Source organism: Pan troglodytes, chromosome 19 (genome assembly GCF_028858775.2).
Source record: "Pan troglodytes isolate AG18354 chromosome 19, NHGRI_mPanTro3-v2.0_pri, whole genome shotgun sequence".
In the NCBI taxonomy this organism is placed as follows: Eukaryota; Metazoa; Chordata; class Mammalia; order Primates; family Hominidae; genus Pan; species Pan troglodytes.
This window is the reverse complement of record NC_072417.2, coordinates 52,352,981-52,371,792: the sequence shown is the minus strand read 5'-3', so window position 1 is coordinate 52,371,792 and position 18,812 is coordinate 52,352,981. Positions and strand designations below refer to the sequence as shown.

The following is an 18,812-nucleotide window of genomic DNA, read 5'->3' as shown; positions in this document are numbered from 1 at the left end:
ACAGCTATCCTTTTAAAAGATAATGTCTCAAGTCCCAAGTATTGTGGATTGCCTTCTACTAAAGAAGTAATTGGATTTAAGCAACTGTTAATGTCATTTACTGGATGTATTTTAAGTAATTACAAATCCGTTTACCACATTTGCTAAAAGTTTATTACAGCTCTTATTAAACATTGCTGGCATTAGGCATGATCTAATCTTTTTTTTTTTTTTTTTTCTTGAGACGGAGTTACTCTGTCGCCCAGGCTGGAGTACAGTGGCACGATCTCAGCTCACTGCAACCTCTGCTTCCCAGATTCAAGTGATTCTCCTGCCTCAGCTTCCTGAGTAGCTGGGATTACAGGCACCTGCCACCATGCCCAGCTAATTTTTGTATTTTTAGTAGAGATGGGGTTTTGCCATGTTGGCCAGGGTGGTTTCCAACTCCTGGCCTCAGGTGTTCCACCCTCCTCAGCCTCCCAAAGTGCTGGGATTACAGGTGTGAGCCACCGTGCCCAGCCGATCTAATCTTTTTATAGTGTGCATCTAAAAGCATTAGCAGGATCTGTTTCTGCATTTTCTGTTGTTTAAGAAAGTTAGGCTTGATAAAACTCTTAGGAAAAACACTGCTTTATTAATCAATCCACACAAATTTATGTGCTCAGGTCCCACTTACTGATATTGTAGTATAGACACAAAGTAAAACCTCCTTTTCCTATTTTCTGGTTTTAATATTGGAAATAATTTTTTTTCTGCCTCTCGGGGAAAAATTACTCTAAAGTATAAATAAAAATAGAGGCTGTTGAAAAAGTAGTTAAGTGGGGGAAAATTCATTAGTTAGCCAATCATATGTTTTTCTTTTTTTTTTTTTTTTGAGATGGAGTTTTGTTCTGTCGTCCAGGCTGACGTGCAGCAGCATGATCTTGGCTCACTGCAACCTCTGCTTCCCAGGTTCAAGCGATTCTGCTGCGTTAGCCTCCCATGTAGCTGGGATTACAGGCACCTGCCACCACACCCAGCTAATTTTTGTGTTTTTAGTAGAGACAGGATTTTACCATGTTGGCCAGGCTTGGTCTTGAACTCTTGACCTCAGGTGATCCACCCACCTCGGCCTCCCAAAGTGCTGGGATTATAGGTGTGAGCCACTGTGCCCGGCATGCCAATTGTATTTCTAACACATTAACATAATAGATCCCCCTTTCCATTTTCTATTTGTCTACTGTGAACTGTGCTGTTATATTACATCCGTGGCCTTATTTTGAAATTTATTAAAATAACCATAGGAAAATAACTTTGGAATATAAATTCTTGACAAAAATAGTATATATCATATTGCTGTAAACTATTGAGATGAATAATATGCACTGCATCACTGTATGCTGAGTTGAGACTTCATATGATAAATTATTTTTAGAATTTTGCACCAGAAAAATGTCCTCCCTATGGAATTATAATGCTGTTTTTCCTTCTCAGAATAAAGAGCCCTATAACTTATAAATTCCTCCTTTCGTCCTGGCTGCTTAGTGAGCTTAGAGGCATTAACACTTAGTTATTTTTTTCTTTTTCCTTGTCCTGGCTCTGATCTTCTGTATCCATTTTATTTGCTTTATTGTTAGCTGCTTGAAATTATTTTTTTGAAGGAGAGAGAATAGCTAGGTGCAGTGGCATGCACCTGTAGTCGCAGCTACTCAGGAGGCTGAGGCGAGAGGATTGCTTGAGCTCAGGAGTTCAAGATTTGTCTAGGCAACAGAGCGAGACCCCATCTATATAAGAATGCATAAATACATTTTAAAAATTAAAAACAAAAACAAGATATAGCATATTAACAAGTAAATTCGGATACTGGATTACTGAGAGTTATGGTGCTTAATGATCAAAGAGAAAATCAGAATGTCGATGGGGAAACCCCTGTGAATAATGCTACCATCCCCTCTTTCTGGAGAGCCCCTTCCCACATTTTTCCTCACCTGATTCACTTCTGCTGTTGTTGCTTTATGATTCAGCACAAACAGCACCTCCTGGAAGCTTCCCCTAATCATCTTCTCCTTCCGTAATATAGGTTAGAGGCATCCCCTATGTATTCCGTATCATCCAGTGCTTCCTCCTGTAATACCGTGTGTGCCTTGGCATTAGAATTGCATTTTTTGCAGGACTGTATCTCCCTCCAGACTGCAAGCTCTCCTTCATTGTAGGCGCAGTGCCTGGCACTTTGTAGGTGCTCAATAAGTATCTTTGAATGAATGAATGACTACACCCAAAAATTATTTGGCTAGAAAAAGAAGCCAGTAAAGCCAGCAAGTGACTATTAGCATCATTTAATTATATTATTGAAACAAAATCTACTTTAATGAAATTTCAGGTTACCCTTGTATAGAAGTGTGTGTTTAAAATCAATTTATAATGAAGTCATAAAAGAGCCAGTTTCATACCTCTGAATACCAGAAGGCTGTGTTTGAAAGCAGAGCGACTTTTTATGAAGTTGCTCTTATATATTGCTCATCCCAAAGAATCTTTGAGTTTTATGTAGTTTTGCAGACTGTATCACTTTACCAAAATGTGTTAATTTTAGGTGGATTCCATTTAAAGGTTCATTGCCCAAATGGATTTGTATTTTCTTGGAAAAATTGAGAGAATTGTGTTTTTGTTGACTGGTTCCAGGTTCAGTCTGCAGCCCTGGATGAGATGTTTCAGCAGACCGAAGATATTGTTTATCGCTATCATAAGGCAGCCCTTCTTTTGGAAGGCCTAAGTAAGATTCTACAGGACCCTGCAGATATTGAAAATGTACATAAATGTAAGTTGACTTACAAAGTAGTGTATTTTTTGACTTCATTTTAGTTGTCTATCACAGGCATAGTACAAAGAGCTTGGAGTTTGGAATTCTGCCTTAGTTTGAATCGTGGCTTTCCAGCCTTGTGCAAATCACAGCCTTTGTGTGGCCTCAGCTTCTTTTTCATAAAATAGGAGTAGGGCCAGGCACAGTGTCTCACGCCTGTAATCCCAGCACTTTGGGAGGCCAAGGTGGGCGGATCACCTGAGCTCAGGAGTGCAAGACCAGCCCGGCCAACATAGCGAAACCCCGTCTTTATTAAAAATACAAAAATTAGCTGGGCATCATGGCGCATACCTGTAAGCTCCACTGCTCGGGAGGCTGAGACAGGAGAATCGCTTGAACCCAGGAGGTGGAGGTTGCAGTGAGCTGAGATTGTGCCACTGCACTCCAGCCTGGGCGACAAAGCAAGACTCCATTCTACGTAGTTAGGTAGGTATGTAGGTAGGTAGGTAGGTAGGTAGATAGGTAGGTAGGTAGGTAGATACATACATAGATACATAGATAGATATATAGATAAATAGATGCATAACTAGATAGATACATAGATACAGCAGTGCCTGCCTTGCAGGGTTGTTGTGAGGATTACAGGTGATGCATGAAAAGCACTGGTGACTGCGTAATTCATCTTTAGATTTCTACACGGTGTTACTTTGTTGGCAAGTGTTCGTATATGTAGGAGGACTTTAGTTTTATTAAATGTAACTGTTTTAAGCCTCATGGGCTTAGTGACTGAAGAGTCCTGTGAAACTTCTGTGTACTGCAGACTTGGTATAGATAGCAGAGTGGAGATTGATGGGATACCAGGATGCTATTACTTATCACATACAAGCCCAATAATCTGGTTTTTTAGGCAGAGGTGGTGGACTGGTTGGAGTGTATGTGGTCCTGCTACATTTTGAGTAGCCACAAGAGGATGGCAGTTCTAAGATTATTTGCAGTTATGAGCAAGCTAGTTATGTAGCAAGCTAGCCGATGTGCTTACCTAAATTTTACCACTTTGCAGCACTAAGGTAGAAGTCATATCTAAACTATTACCAAGCAGAAAGAAGAAAACATATTCAGAACTGTTAACTTTGGGGCAAAGATAGAATAGAGATGACAATATAGTGATTTTTTTCATTAGTTCTTCATTTTTGTTATTTTATTTCTAGATAAATGTAGTATTGAGAGAAGACTGTCGGCGCTCTGCCATAGCACCGCAACCGTGTGAGCAGCAGGCTCATCCCGTGGACCGGTGGTGGGAACGTGAGGTGATGCCTTTGGGATTACAGCTTGAGTTCTGTCACCCCATCCCCAGGAAACTGTAGCTTCTTAACTGGTGACTACCAAAGAACAAGCAGTGATTTGAAAAAGGAAAAACAATCCAAAAACTACATATTTGTAGGAAATCTGCCTTATTGGAGAAAATCACCCTTTCCCTTTTTCTTTGTAGAAACAGGAGCAAGAGTGTTTGGCTCCCAGTTTGGACTTGGTGAATAAACGTACCTTAGAACTAGGATAATCGGTACAGTTATTCTTAAAGATAATTAAAAATGAAACAAAGTGAGTGCTCGTCACTGGGTTCATCAGAGCAGTGTGTGAAATTCCATGTGTTTGCTGAGGTGTAAAGGTAAATGTATTCACCCCTCATCCAGGCAGTTTGATATTTGGAGTAAGTTTGTTTAAATCTGAGCATGCATCTTTAAACAGCTCAGGAAGAAATAGCTTAAGAAGAAGTGAAACATGGATCTTGGAAGAAATTTTGAAATCTTCAATTTGATCCTAATATGGACACATGTTAATCTTCCAAAATCTTTCATATTGCACTAATTTATTAAAACAACTGTGTATTGGATTTTGTAATTTAACTAAGGCACAATGGACTTGTTTAAAATATTTTACTTGATTGTATACATAGACCCTTTCCAGAATTCACATGTAATCTCCAGTGAACTTTTAAGTGGTTAAAACTTGTATTCATGTGAACCTTTGCACATTTTTTTTTTTACTTCTTCATCTACACCTACAGATTTTCTCAGTAATGTTTTTGTTAGCTTTTGGTTCCATTTTTTATTGTGCATGCAGAATGTACATTGATGCCTGTGACCTTAGGTTTATTAAAGGCTAGGTTTATTTGGGCAGTATTAGAAACAAAATCATGGATCAAGAGATACTCTTGATAATTTGAATAGGGCCAAAACAAAGTTGGTGACCTAAAGGCTTGTTAGTGATGTGGAGTTCCTACATGCAGTGAGTGGAAAATGAAGTTCGTTTTCTCTTAGGAAAATGGGCAGCTGTCTTCTGCCTAATGTGTATTTTTCATGTTAATCCTGACAGTTCACCAAATAGCTAGTCATGGAGAATGCAGGCAGTTAACTTAATATCCCTCCAGGAATGGTTCCTACGTTGTGTATTATTTGGTTTCTTTTACTTACCTGCTTGAATACTTGAATAAACCATTCACCAATTTTAATCCTTTTATTTTAATCCTTTTACATAAAATAATCTGAACTCTTTGACAAATTTCACAGAGCTCTTTGGCATTAATCTAATTTTAATGTACTGATAAAAACAAACATGGTTTTCCTTTACTTTGACAAAGTAATGTAATTTTTACCTTATTTATCTGTATGAAATTCCAGTAGTTAATTTGAACATTTATTTATATGACGTTTGTATTTTTAGGTCTTTAATACAGTGTTTCTACCTCTCATTTGTAACTGCATGCATTATTCTTGAAACTAGGTAAAACTCACTGAATTGTTGTGTAATAGCCTTTTTATTATTGCCTGTACAAATGTATATTAAGGTAAAATAAAACTGACAAAGTGTTTCTAGGGTGTAGCTGGGTACATATTAAGTGGCTTGTTGAGCCAGGTACTTCCTTAGTGAGTTTAGAGACTTGGCCATGAATATCCTTTGTCCTGCCCCAGGATTTAGATCTTGGCTACTGTCATGCAGGCTTCCAGGAACATAGACTGTTTTACCTCCACAACCCTATTTGTTATTAGTGATACTTTTATTTTATAAATATTTTTTATTCACAGTGAAATTTCATTCATGTTCTTTCAGTTATCACCTGTGTTATCTCAGTTGTAGGTTTATTCTATCCTCTCCTCTTCCTCTCCCATTTCTTTTTTAACACAGGATGAAACAGGTTCAGAGAGGGGAAGTGATTGGCCTAAAGTCAGGAACTAGGCAAGTGGTCAAGCCATGCTTTGTGACTTTCAAGTTAATTCTTCTTGTTCTTGTATATTAAAGGTCTTGGGGTAGATGGTGTGTGTGAAACAGTGAAGTCTCAACAGCAGAAAAGAACAAAATGTAAATTCATGAATAATGGTTCTGGTTATACTTCCATTATCAAGGCTAATTGTTTTAAGAGATTTTGCCTTGAGTATAGCAATAATAAACAAATGCTTTATGTTTCCCTGAGTATTTTTAAATTTCATATCGTGTTTCATAGAGTGGAAATGTACCAGTTCATACATTCATGGGTTGACACCTGTATTCAAGCCATAACCTGGAAAATTGCTGACCAGCTATTCCTACTCTAAGGGTTTGCTTTAACTATACCCTCCACTGAACTATATATAGAGAGAGAGCCTGTGCTGTATATAGTTGGTTTCCCACAGTCCCTGTCCCCTCCTTCCATTGAGAGAAGTAACTAGAGCAACAGTTGTTCTCCCTCGCTGGAGTGGTGAATAGGAGCCGGGAGGAGGGGACTGTTAGGGTCGGGCTGCCTCAGTCTCCACAGTAATTAAGAGGAAATTGAGTTGGATACAGCGGACATGAGGCCTGGAATGGGTACCCCAAACCCATGCATCTTAAGTGTCTGAGTCCCCACGCCCCCTTCTGCCTGCCAGGAGTACTCTGTGCAGCCATCCTGTAACTGCTTCAGTCCAGAGAAGGATAGCATCCATCCCTCCCTCCAGCTCGCCTCTCTGCTGAGGCTTTCTCCTCTCCACTCAGCTAGCTATTTGCAACAGCTTCTCTCCTGGCACTTGTCTGGGAATATCAAGTTAAAAATTATAACACCCAATTTTGATAACTTTAGTTGAGAGAAACAACCTCTAGTGAAGACTGATAAGTAACTTATTGCCCGTAGTCCCATGTTCCTTTGTCTCCACCAAGAGGAATTACCAGCCCAGCAGTTCTGCCCTCACTAGAGTCCCATCCAGGAGCTTGAGAGGAGAGGATTTTCAGGGCTGGACTGCCTCAGTCTGCACAGTAATAAGTTGAGTTGGACACAGTGGACATGAGGACCTGGACTCAGATATCTGAAGAATCCTTATTATTTTTTTGTTGGCTTGTTTTGAGACGGAGTCACCCTGTTGCCCAGGCTGGAGTGCATTGGCGCAATCTTGGCTCACTGCAGCCTCTGCCTCCCAGGTTCAAGTGATTCTTCTGCCTCAGCCTCCCAGGTAGCTAGGATTACAGACATGCGCCACCACGCTCAGCTATTTTTCGTATTTTTAGTGGAGATGGGGTTTCACCATGTTGGTCAGGCTGGTCTTGAACACCAGCCTCAGTCTCCCAAAGTGCTGGGATTACAGGCATGAGCCACCGTGCCTGGCCAAAATCCTTAATGTTTTTGTTTTTTTTTTTTGAGACAGTCTCGCTCTGTCACCCAGGCTGGAGTGCAGTGGCACAATCTTGGCTCACTGCAAGCTCCGCCTCCGGGGTTCATGCCATTCTCCCGCCTCAGCCTCCCGAGTAGCTGGGACTACAGGCGCCTGCCACCACGCCCGGCTGATTTTTTGTATTTTTTAGTAGAGGCAGGGTTTCACCGTGTTAGGATGGTCTCGATCTCCTGACCTCGTGATCCGCCCGCCTCGGCCTCCCAAAGTGCTGGGATTACAGGTGTGAGCCACCGCGCCCGGGCTACCCTTAATGTTGATATTAGTGGTTAGCACATGTTTTGGAGGAGGACTTCACACTTTTTAAACTATGCTCCCTCGTATTTTCTATAAGCAGTCTTAAATTCTTTCTGGAATAAAGCAAGATTGATCAGTATTTCTCAAGGAGGATTATTTGGCAGGCAGTAGCTACTGCTCAGAGAACTTGGTATTGTTACATGCATCCTGGAAGCATCTGTGCCTATTTCTAGACAGCCTCAGACCACTTTCTTCTGAGTCCTGGACCCTTGAATCTGCAGCCAAGCAAGCTCTTGGGTCCCTCCCAAGTCTCATGTTTAGTAAAGCCCTGTGAGAATAATTTTATTGGTGGAGGAGTCAAGATGATACTTCCCTCACCTGCATCAGAGGAAACCACATCAGAAACAATCCACCTAGAAAAACACTGCATACAGGAAAGCTGACAACTTGCCCTGAGAAATCACAGCTTTGGTGCAAGAGGTGAAGCCGAACTGGTAAAAGATCAAAGTGAACTCAGAGATCAAACTGTACTAGGGAAAGGAGCAGAGGCTGAGATACTGCTGCCAGTGTGACCTCTCACAGAGTGGCCCAGCAGAGGCTGTGCAGAGATGGCCAGAGCCAGGACCCAGCCCTGTGGAGCCCCTGGGCACATGTGGTCCCGAGTGAAGCCGTGCCTGTTGCTCTGAACAGGTGGGATCAATCTGTAGATTTTTCCACTTTTCACAGAGTGTGGCTCTCCTTAGGTCTGCACTCCCTCTCTGCGCAGGGCGGACCTCCCTGGGCTCTGCAGCATGATCTCCTGTCCCAAGACAGTCGTGCTCTTGGACAGTTAGCTTCTGTCATTACGAAGTGCCCACATGAGCTGTTGTTTATTGGAAACCATGTTCTATGCCTCCTTTGGGGTTTCTGCAACTCAATTTGGCAGGTAGCTTAGTGGTCCACTTGGTCTCAAATTCCAGCTCCACCATGTGCAGTGGTGTGTTCTTTGGCAAGTTCCTCCCCTCCGAATCTGTCAGTGGGGGAAGAGTGCATGTCTCACAGAGTTGAGGTGAGAAATAAGTTAATGAATATGAAATTCTTTGCCCAGCCCCTGGCACGTGGAAGGGCTCAGCAATCCTGTATCCGTTGTAGTGGTCATCACTCTGTGGCTCTTCACTGCTTTTGTTTTGTTTTGGGAGGGGGTGGAGAACAATTTGTTCTGTGTTTGTGTGGGGCAAGGCCTGTCTTCAGGGCTCTCTCGAACCACGTACGCTCTGGCTGGAGCTTCTGAAAGGACACAGTTCTTGGATAGAAGTTGCTTTCTCCAGCTTGCCCACCAGGCAGTCTGGCTTCAGACATCTGTGTTGCCCTTTTAAGTCAATTTGGCTGTTTAAGTGGAATGTTTGTGTCAGTCTGAGAATTGTTAATTCATTTGATCCTCATAGCAACCCTTACTTGCCTCCTTTTACAGATGGAAAAATCAAACTTGGACAGTAATTTCCACAAGGAAAAGCCCCACAGCTGGAAAGCGGTGGGAGCAGGAGGCCACACTGGGTACAGGAGTACCCATCTCCCCACAGGAGCCCCACACTGTCTCACCCTTAGGAAGCCCAAATGCTCACTCCTTGTCTTTCTAATGCATTCTTTCTGATGTACAGGAAGAGGGGAAAGAAGGAAGAGCTTTTCCATTTGGTGCTCCAATGTCTCCTGCTGGACCCATCTTCTGCCTAGTGGAAGGCAGCAAAATTTCAAGAAACAGGTGAGGTTGAGCAGCTTGGTGCAACCCCATGGGGCCTGGAGTTGGAGCTCAACAGCAATGGATTTCAGAGACCACCCTGAAACTCCCAGTAAAAAAGACTTCGGAGACATGTTAATAAACTCAAGCATTTGATCGACCCACTTTTAAGTGTTCCTGTTTGCTTGTTTTTGCATATGGCAGTGAGATTGAGCAGCAGGGAATCGTTTCAGTGGGAAGTGGGAGGACCCTCAAGTCTAGATGTGCCCAGAGGACCCTCCCCTGCCATAGGCCCTGCCGCCTGCTGGGGCCAGTTCCTTCACTGATGGCAGTAGACATAGCCCCTTTCTCCAGGAAAGCCCTTTAGAGGCTGCCCTGCTGAGGCTGCGTGCACTCCCATTCTCACCTCGGCCTGCCCAGCCTAGCGTTCAATGCCAGTCCCCTTTGGCTTACGCAGGAGGAGGATGGCATGTAGAACCCCATCTCCAGCCACCAAGTCCACCCAGTTGCTGCCTTCTCCTACCTTCTGTCCTATTGTTCCCATCTCAGCCCACATGGGGGCCCTTGTTTACACTGGCACCCCCACCCGCTACTACAGGGAGAGGCTGGGGAAGAAGATAGTGGCTGAGCCTGGCCAGATCTCTGGAAGGCCTCTCCCAAGTCTCACGGGCAATAAAGTGACTTCCTGACTAGCACATGGATTCCCTTCAGGAAGTAATGATGGGAAACCTACAGCCAGGGCTTCTGAGGGGCCCTGGGTGGCTAGAGGTTATTGCTCCACTTCCTCTGGAAAATTTCAGTGAAGATGAAGATGAGTTGATAAACTTTGGAGCTAAACCAAAGATGACTGATTTAGGTAGGAATTCTCATAAAGAGCAGGAAGAGTGCAGGCTGCTGGTTTGATATGGAATGCCTTGTGGTTGGAAAATGGATTTAGTTTCTAGTAGAAACCCAGAATATTTTGAGCATGAACAGTTTTGTTTCCATAAATCCCTTTTACATTCTCAGAAAGAAAACAGCACCCCCATACACCTGTCTCTTTGGGAGAACTTTCCTACAATATGATGAAAGTATGCACAAAAGGTTTGAATACATTTTAAGTGTTTATAAGATGATAAAGATATATCTGTGGGTGTCCAATGGAATAAGTTTTCCTTCCCTATCTGTAGTGTCTGATGGACTTGGAAAATGGGAATTATTTTAGAGGGTGGGTGAGACTTGTTTGTTCGAGGCGGAGTCTTGTTCAGTCACCCAGGCTGGAGTGCAGTGGTGCGATCTCAGTTCACTGTGACGTCCGCCTCCCAGGTTCAAGTGATTCTCCTGCCTCAGCCTCCTAAGTAGCTGGGATTACAGGTGCCCGCCACCAGGCCTGGCTAATTTTTTGTGTTTTTAGTAGGGATGGGGTTTCAGCATGTTGGCCAGGCTGGTCTCAAACTTCTGGCCTTCGATGAACCACCGCCTCAGCCTCCCAAAGTGCTAGGATTACAGGAGACATTTAATTTTATATTCCATAATGCTGATATTTTTCACCATGAGCTTATATAATTAAAAAAAAAATTTTTTTTTTTTGAGACAGAGTGTCACTCTGTTACCCAGGCTGCAGGCTGGAGTGCAGTGGCACGATCGCAGCTCACGCAACCTCTGCTTCATGGGTTCCAGCTATTCTCCCACCTAAGCCTCCCAACTAACTGGGATTACAGGTGTGTGCCACCACGGCTGGCTAACTTTTTTTTTTTTTTAATGTATTTTTTTGAGATGGAGTCTCACTCTGTCGCCTTGGCTAGAGTGCAATGGCGTGATCTCGTCTCACTGCAACCTCTGCCTCCTGGGTTCAAGTGATTCTCCTGCCTCAGCCTCCTGAGTAGCTGGAATTACAAGCATGTGCCACCATGCCCAGCTAATTTTTGTATTTTTAGTAGAGACGGTTTCACCATGTTGGCCAGGCTGGTCTCGAACTCCTGACCTCAGGTGATCCGCCCACCTCAGCCTCCCAAAGTGCTGGGATTATAGGCATGAGCCACTGTGCCTGGCCTAATTATGTAATTTTTAAAAACAAGGTTTTTTTTAAGTATAGGAAAACTAAAAGACTAGGAAAGATTTGCAGTAAATTCAACAGATGAAGGGAGGTTAAAGTAGGGGAAAATGTTAGGAGAAAATCCAGAAATTCTCTTTGCTCCTGACAGCCCCACCTCACCAATGGTGAGCAGCAGAGGGGCCTGAAAGGGTAGTGGGTTTGAGAGGCCCTGGTGTCCTGTGGGGCCCTGCCACATGCCCTGGTTGCCTCCTGTGTGCGCCGACACTGACCTGGGTGAGACGCCTCACTCCCTGGGCTTCCCTGTCCTTGTCAGTAAAGCAGAGACAGAAACACAACATGCCTCTCGGGTTTCCTGCGAGAGTTAAATGAGCTGCCGTGGAAAGTGCACATGGCAGTCCCTCCCTGAGGCTGGTGTGGCCAGCAGTGGGAGTAGCAGAGGGAGGCTGAAAGGACACGGGAGGCCTCAGGATCCACTCTGTTGTTTCTCCTCATTGGCCATCAGATGTGCTTCCTCTTTGTCACATCTGTATTTTGGAAACATAAACCCTCCTTTCCATGGAACATGTGCTAAAATAACATTTCTTAGAAAAATTGGTCTCAAGAATATATCGTTCACTCAGTAACAAAGGAGTCAGCAGTGTGACAAATGTCAATTCAAAACGGACCTGAAAACTGAGGTCTGTTTTGGAAACAGGATGCTTATTACATAAGTAATTTGTGAAAAATAAGTTGCTTATTTTGATAAAGGTCACAGTTTCCTTTTACGTCTATGGTCATAGAAACATTATATGGGTTGTTACAGAGGAAGTCTGGGGCAGGATGGTCCAAGATACCAGGTGTGTAGACCAGGGGTTGACAAGCTTTTCCTGTACTGAAAAATACAAATATTTTAGGTTTTGAAGACCGTCTGGTCTCTGTCGCAACTGCAGGAGTCCCACCTTATTCATGAGGTTATGTTCCAAGACCCCCCAGTGGATGTCTGAAACCTTGGAAACTGCCAAACCATATACGTATGCTGTTTTTCTCTATACAATCACATAATATAGGGTGGATCACATATGCGGCGTGGACATGACAGACAAAGGGAATGATTTGTGTCCCAAGTGGGATGGCAGAAGACTACATCACGCTGCTCAGAATGGTGTGCAACTTAAAACTTAGGAATTGTTTATTTCTGGAATTTTCCATTGTTTTCTTTCTTTTCTTTTCTTTTTTTTTTTTTTTTTTTGAGACAGAGTCTCTGTCGCCCAGGCTGGAGTGCAGTGGCATGATCTTGACTCACTGCAACCTCTGCCTCCTGGGTTCAAGTGATTCTCCTGCCTCAGCCTCCCCATTAGCTGGGATTACAGGCCTTGTGCCATCACGCCCAGCTAATTTTTACATTTTTAGTAGAGACGGAGTTTCGCCATGTTGGCCAGTCTGGTCTTGAACTCCTGACCTCCGGTGATCTGCCAGTCTCAGCCTCCTGAAGTGCTGGGATTACCGGCGTGAGCCACTGCATCCAGCCTTAAACAGAATTTAATGAACTGTTAGTTTACAGCATGCAAATTTTTCTCCATTGGTAGTTTTGGAACGTACTTGTTTTTCTGCTTCTTTGAGAAATGAGGTGTTCTACTTTTAATCTTCCTGTGTGTTATTTGGACAAGTTACCTTCCCATCCTGAGCCTCAGTTTTTCCATCCATTAGAGAAGATAAGAGGACTACTACTTTCTAATCCTACCTGTGTGGGGAAAATGCTCTTTGCACAGTGCCTGGCATTTAGCAAGTGCTCAACAAATGGTGGCAGTAAGCAAAGTGAAGCTCTCCCTGCCATGCTGGGATCTGATGCCCCTGTTCCTAGAAACAGCTGCCTACAGTGCCGGGGAGCCAGGCCTTGGGCTGTTGCCCTGTCTCTCAGCAGGGCTATGTAAGCATATTGATTTTTGAAAAACCAAGTTCTGGTTCCTTGCTGTGGGGCTGACAAAAAACCATGGGGCCGATCCTCTATAAATATTTTAGCTCTGTCCTCTGTTTTTAAAATACAAAATGTGTACTCTAGCCCTTGCCTGTCTGAATTGAAACAAACTCTTTTGAGGTCATGTGCCTCGGGACCCCCACAGCCACACACTGTCAGCGGCAGGCCCCACCCCTGGGACTCATGTCCCACCTCAGTGCCTTCTCTGCCCTTGGAGAAGGAGCTTAGGTCAGGCCCCACACACCTGTCCAGCCCCATGTGTCTCCCCGACCAGCCCTACTGCCAGCAGCGCCCCGTGGGCTGAGCCAGACCCGGGCCAGCCCTCAACCGGCAGAGGGCGCCCGCCCCCAGGCAGTGAGGCTTCTCAGGCTGCTCCCTGAGAAAGGACAGTGTCTTGCATGGGGAGGGGAGAAGGGACAGTGAGGTAACTTCTTCCCAAGGTGTCGCCAGCAGGGACCCCTTTGAGAGTCTGAGGAAAACCTCAGAAAAGGCACAAACTCACAGAAAACGTGAGAGCTGCCCTCTTGGTGCCCCCCTGTCACTAGATGTTGGGGACTCCCAGCTCCCCGGAAGCCCATCTCCCTTCTTAAGGGAAGCAGTGAGGTGAGTCCTCAAGTCCCTTTTCCCCAAAGAAGCTCTGCTGTCTTGCCCCAAAGATTCCTCGATCCCCTTTTGGGGCTGGTCAGATCTGCCCTTGGCTTGAGAAGGGGCTGGGGAGCGAGCCTACCCCTAAGGAGACTCGGACCTGCAGAACTAAGGGCCACCCCCAGGAGGGAAGGGCTGCCCTCAACACATGTCCCTTCTGGGGCCTGCCTCTGCTCGGCAGGGCGGGGGGTGCCCCATGTGGAGGACTGCTCTAGATGGGCTTTTGTAGGTGAGAAAGGTAAGACCTCAGGCCTACTAGCGCATAGAAGAAAAAGATTCTGGCCGGGCTTGGTGGCCCACGCCTGTAATCCCAGCATTTTGGGAGGCCAAGGCAGGTAGATCACCTGAGGTCAGGAGTTCAAGACTAGCCTGGCCAACATGGTGAAACCCTGTCTCTACTAAAAATACAAAAATTAGCTGGGTGTGGTGCCTGGTGCCTGTAATTCCAGCTACTTGGGAGGCTGAGGCAGGAGAATCGCTTGAACCCAGAGGGCAGAGGTTGCAATGAGCCGAGATCACGCCATTGCACTCCAGCCTGGGCAACGGGAGCGAAACTCCATCTCAAAAAAGAAAAAAAAAAAAAGGCCTGCTGCCAGGAGAAGGTCTGATGTGGGGCAGGCGGGGTCTAGGGTAGGAAGGAGTTCCCTTCCCTGGATGTTTCCTATGCCAGAGGCTAATGGACAAATTTTGAGAAATTGTGATGTTTGGCTTGATATTGGGTCTTTTTTCCTGTCATTCATGCCCTCGAAGCCATTTGTTAAGCACCTGCTCTGAGTTGGTGCTATACTATGACACAAGGGAGAACGCCAGGGCATGGCCTGCCCTCATGAGGCACACACTGTAGATAGGACATTGATAAAGACAACATGACAATTGTGACTAATGCCACAGAAGACAGGTAGATGATGATGTTATGTGGACTTGTGGGAGGGAAACTGTACCAGCCAAGGAAGTCAGGAAAGAAGGGAGCATGAAGCCGGCGGAGAGGGGAGTGTTCTGAGCGGGGGACCAGCATGTGCAAAGGCCAGCAGGTTTGCTTTCTGCAGTGCAGTAATCACTTTCGGAAATTATCTTGTGTGTATTTTTACTTGTTTATTATTATTATCACCTTACTAAAATGTCAGCTCTCTAAAGCCAGGAACCTTACTGTCTTACTGTGTCCCTAGCTCCTAGGACAGTACCTGGGAGATAGTAGGTACTCAACATATATTTGATATTTGTGGAAAATAATGGCTGACCTACACTGCATGTCTTCCCCATGCCAGTCAGTTTTTTTTTTTTTTTGAGACGGAGTCTCACTCTGTTGCCCAGTCTGGAGTGCAGTGGCGCGATCTCAGCTCACTGCACCTCTGCCATCCGGGTTCAAGAGATTATCCTGCCTAAGTCTCCCAAGTAGCTGGGATTACACGTGCCTGCCACCACGCCTGGCTAATTTTTGTAGTTTTAGTAGAGATGGGATTTCACCATCTTGGCCAGGCTGGTCTTGAACTCCTGACCTCAGGTGATTCACCTGCCTCAGCCTCCCAAAGTGCTGGGATTACAGGCGTAAGCCACTGCGCCCTGCCTGCCAGTCACAGTTCTAAGCATTTTATATGAACCCACAGCCAGCCCATGAGGAAACTGAAGCTTAGAGAGGTTAAGTAACTTGCTTAATTTCTCATAGGTGGTGAGTCCCTGAGCCAGGATTCTAACTCAGGCAGGCTTCCTCCAGAGCTCATGTTCTTACAGCCCATCTGTAGATGTAAATGAAGCAGATGGATCTGCTTAGGTGCAGCTTTAAGCATGTCTATGTATATGTGAGCAAGTCGGGGATTTCAGCTCACGACAGAACACAGGCTGTCAGCACTGTCACTGTGTGACTGCAGGTCAGAGAGTCTGCGTGGGAAGAGAGAGAGGGAGAGGTAATGTTGATGAGCTTGCAGGCTTTTTTTTTTTTTTTTTTTTTAAGACGGAGTCTGGCTCAGTCGCCCAGGCTGGAATGCAGTGGCGAGATCTTGGCTCACTCCAACCTCTGCCTCCCGGGTTCAAGCAATTCTCCTGCCTCAGCCTCCCGAGTAGCTGGGACTACAGGCGCCCGCCACCATGTTTGGCTAATTTTTGTATTTCTAGTAGAGATGGCGTTTTACCATGTTGGCCAGCTGGTCAGGAACTCCTGACCTCAAGTGATCCACCCACCTCGGCCTCCCAAAATGCTGGGATTGCAGATGTGAGCCACCGTGCCCAGCCTTGCAGCCATTTTTAAGCATCGGATGTGGCTTAATCAGATTGGCAGGTTGCAGAAAAGATGAGAGGGGCACAGATGGATTCAGGGAGACCAGATGAAACTTACTCACATAAGAATGATGGATGATTTCAATAGATGAGTAGGAGTTAAAATGCCTTGGAGATCAATAGGATGTGGGTATCTGTCAGTATTCTCAGTTGCTAGAAAGTGTATGAGTTAATTTTTGCTGTATAACAAGCCACTCCAAAACTTAATGGCTTAAAATAATAAGCATGTATTATTTCTCATCATGCTTATGGGCGAGTTAGGCAGTTCTGGTCTGAGTCAACATGGCTGGTGGTCAGTGGTCTAAGACAACTTCACTTGGGTATGTAGACTTGCATGATGTTTAGCTGGGACATCAAGGATGACTTGGCCTCCTGTCTGCCATCATCTGGCAGGCCAGCTCAGCCTTGTTTACATGGTGGTGTCCCATGGTAGGCAGAGAGCAAGTCCCAGGGCACAATCACCAGCACCCTACGTGTCTCTGTGTGCCTCATATTTGCCAGTGTCCCATTGGCCAAAGCGAGCCCCATGACCAAGCCCAGATTCAGGAGGTGGAGAAATCCCCCTATTGGTGGGGTTTATGGCAAAGGCACATTGTAAAGCTCTGTACATACAGGGATGGGAGGAATTCCTATGGCCATTTTGTGCAGCTTAGCACAAATGGGAACATAGGAACAACTTTGGCTTATTTAAGCAGAAAAGAACTTGTTATTTTTTTAAAAGGCTATTTGTAAGAATTTGGGGGAGGCCTGGAGAGCTGGGGAAAAAAAGTCAGAAATGAAGCTGCAGAACTGGAATAGGCAGAGGATGTCATTGCATTGCTGACACTGTGTCCGCTGCCTCTCGGGAAATTTGATCTTGTGGCAACCACTACTGCTGTCAGAGAGAAAAACCCCTGAGGTCCCCACATCTTGGCTCTTTTAAGGTCCAGTGTCGGCCTGTTGGATTGGTGAAGCTAGGTCACATGCTAGGAGACCCTGTCTGCAAGGTGGGCAGAGCTTCCAGCAGCGTGCCTGGCATAGCCTTTGTATAGAGAGGAGAGGCTGGGGGGAAGGATAGACACAGACATGCGGGCAGTGGTGCATGGCTTTGCTGATTGGTCAGGGGCTTAGAAGAAGCAAGATTGGCAAGTTGGAGCGAAGGCGATCTGGAGAAGACTTGTGATAACCCAGGCAGTGAGCAGACAGTACTGTGTTTAGTGTCAGCGCCCACCAGAGGGGCACAGGACAAACCAGGTGGACAGGACGACTTGTCCAGTGAAGGTCAACTGGCCTCCATCCTTGGCCACCCTGATGCTTGCACTGTGAGCCCAGGATAAGCCTGCCATGGTGACGGAGCTGCAGGCTACCCATGGGCCCAGCAGGCTGATTTTGCTAAGCTCAACCTGCCAGCAGCAGAGGGCAGTGCTGAGTCCTCCGGGTGCACCATTGCCAGGGGAGACCAGCCAGACCGCTGCTCAGGCGCCCCCGTGGAAATAGCCAGGACCCAACTCAGTGTTGCCCTTGTGCTGGCTCTCCTTCCCCGGCCCTGCTTTTGAGGGATGCTAAGTGAGACTGCTTTGAGCGTCTCTCTCCGATGGAGGGCTGAGGCTGCTGGCACCCCTCCTTGGTGGCACCTTTGGGAGAGCTTTTCTATGTATCTTCTGAAGCTTGGGGGACATGCTAGGTGGGTGTCTGCTGCCTGAAAAATCAAATGGCCAAGAGTTCATTTCTGGCCAGCTGCTCTCAAACACTTTGTAGGCCAAAGACTGCAGCAGTGCCAAGGGGGCGATGTGGGCAGAGACGCAGGCAGGGAGAGCTGGGGGTCCTGTCCAACATGGCTGCTCCAGGGCTTGGGGTAAGGGGGCCTTGGCAGGAAAGCAGGGGGTGTCTGTCAGAGGCTAAGGAGCAGCAGAGGAGCATGAGCCGTCTGTGGAGATGGCATCTCCGTCAAAGGGAGCCCAGGGCAGCAGTCCTTGGGAACAGAGGGTGTGGGAGGCTGTCAAAAGCTGCTGTGTGAGCGAGCAAGCCTCGGACCTCAGAGGAAACCACCTGAGACTGGCGCGAGACGAGAAAGCTGCTCCCCAGCCCCTTTGCCTACCTACCCTCTGTGATCTTAGTGGAGCCCGGGCTCACTGAGGCCGAGGAGGAGGAGGAGGAGTGGGAGGAGAAAGAGGAGCAAGGTGGGGAGGCTGAGAAGCCTATAGGGCCTCCTGCCCACCACAGCACCTGCAGCTGCAGAGGCCCACTGGGTGAGGTACTTGGAAGAGGCTCCAAGGATTACCCCAACGGGCATTTTTTTTTTTTTTTTTTTGAGATAGAGTCTCGCTCTGTTGCCCAGGCTGGAGTGCAGTGGCATGATCTCGGCTCATTGCAACCTCTGCTGCCAATGTTCAAGCGATTCTCCTGCCTCAGCCTCTCGAGTAGCTGGGACTACAGGCGTGTGCCACCACGCTGAGCTAATTTTCTTTTATTTTTAGTAGAAACGGGGTTTTGCCATGTTGGCCAGGCTGGTCTCGAACTCCTGATCTCAGGTGATCTGCTTGCCTCGG

At 46.0% G+C, this 18,812-nt stretch overlaps 1 protein-coding gene across 6 annotated transcripts in view; it reads left to right on the top strand.

Annotated features, from left to right (window-relative positions):
- The window catches only part of ULK2 (unc-51 like autophagy activating kinase 2), a 98,839-nt gene extending 89,295 nt beyond the window's left edge, over window positions 1-9,544 (top strand). For 3 of the 6 annotated variants that reach the window (XR_010153254.1, XM_054670398.2, XM_009432583.5), the window contains 3 exons: window positions 2,638-2,773; window positions 3,964-4,062; window positions 9,303-9,544. Coding sequence is in view for 4 of the 6 variants with exons in the window: in XM_054670398.2 (XP_054526373.1) it covers window positions 2,638-2,773; window positions 3,964-4,022 (195 nt within the window). In the remaining 2 variants the exon portion in view is untranslated. Of the gene's footprint in view, window positions 1-2,637; window positions 2,774-3,963; window positions 6,224-9,302 lie in introns of those variants that run through there. The other 3 variants (XR_010153253.1, XM_009432584.5, XM_511339.8) reach the window with 1 other exon arrangement.
- The last annotated feature ends 9,268 nt before the right edge of the window (window positions 9,545-18,812 follow it).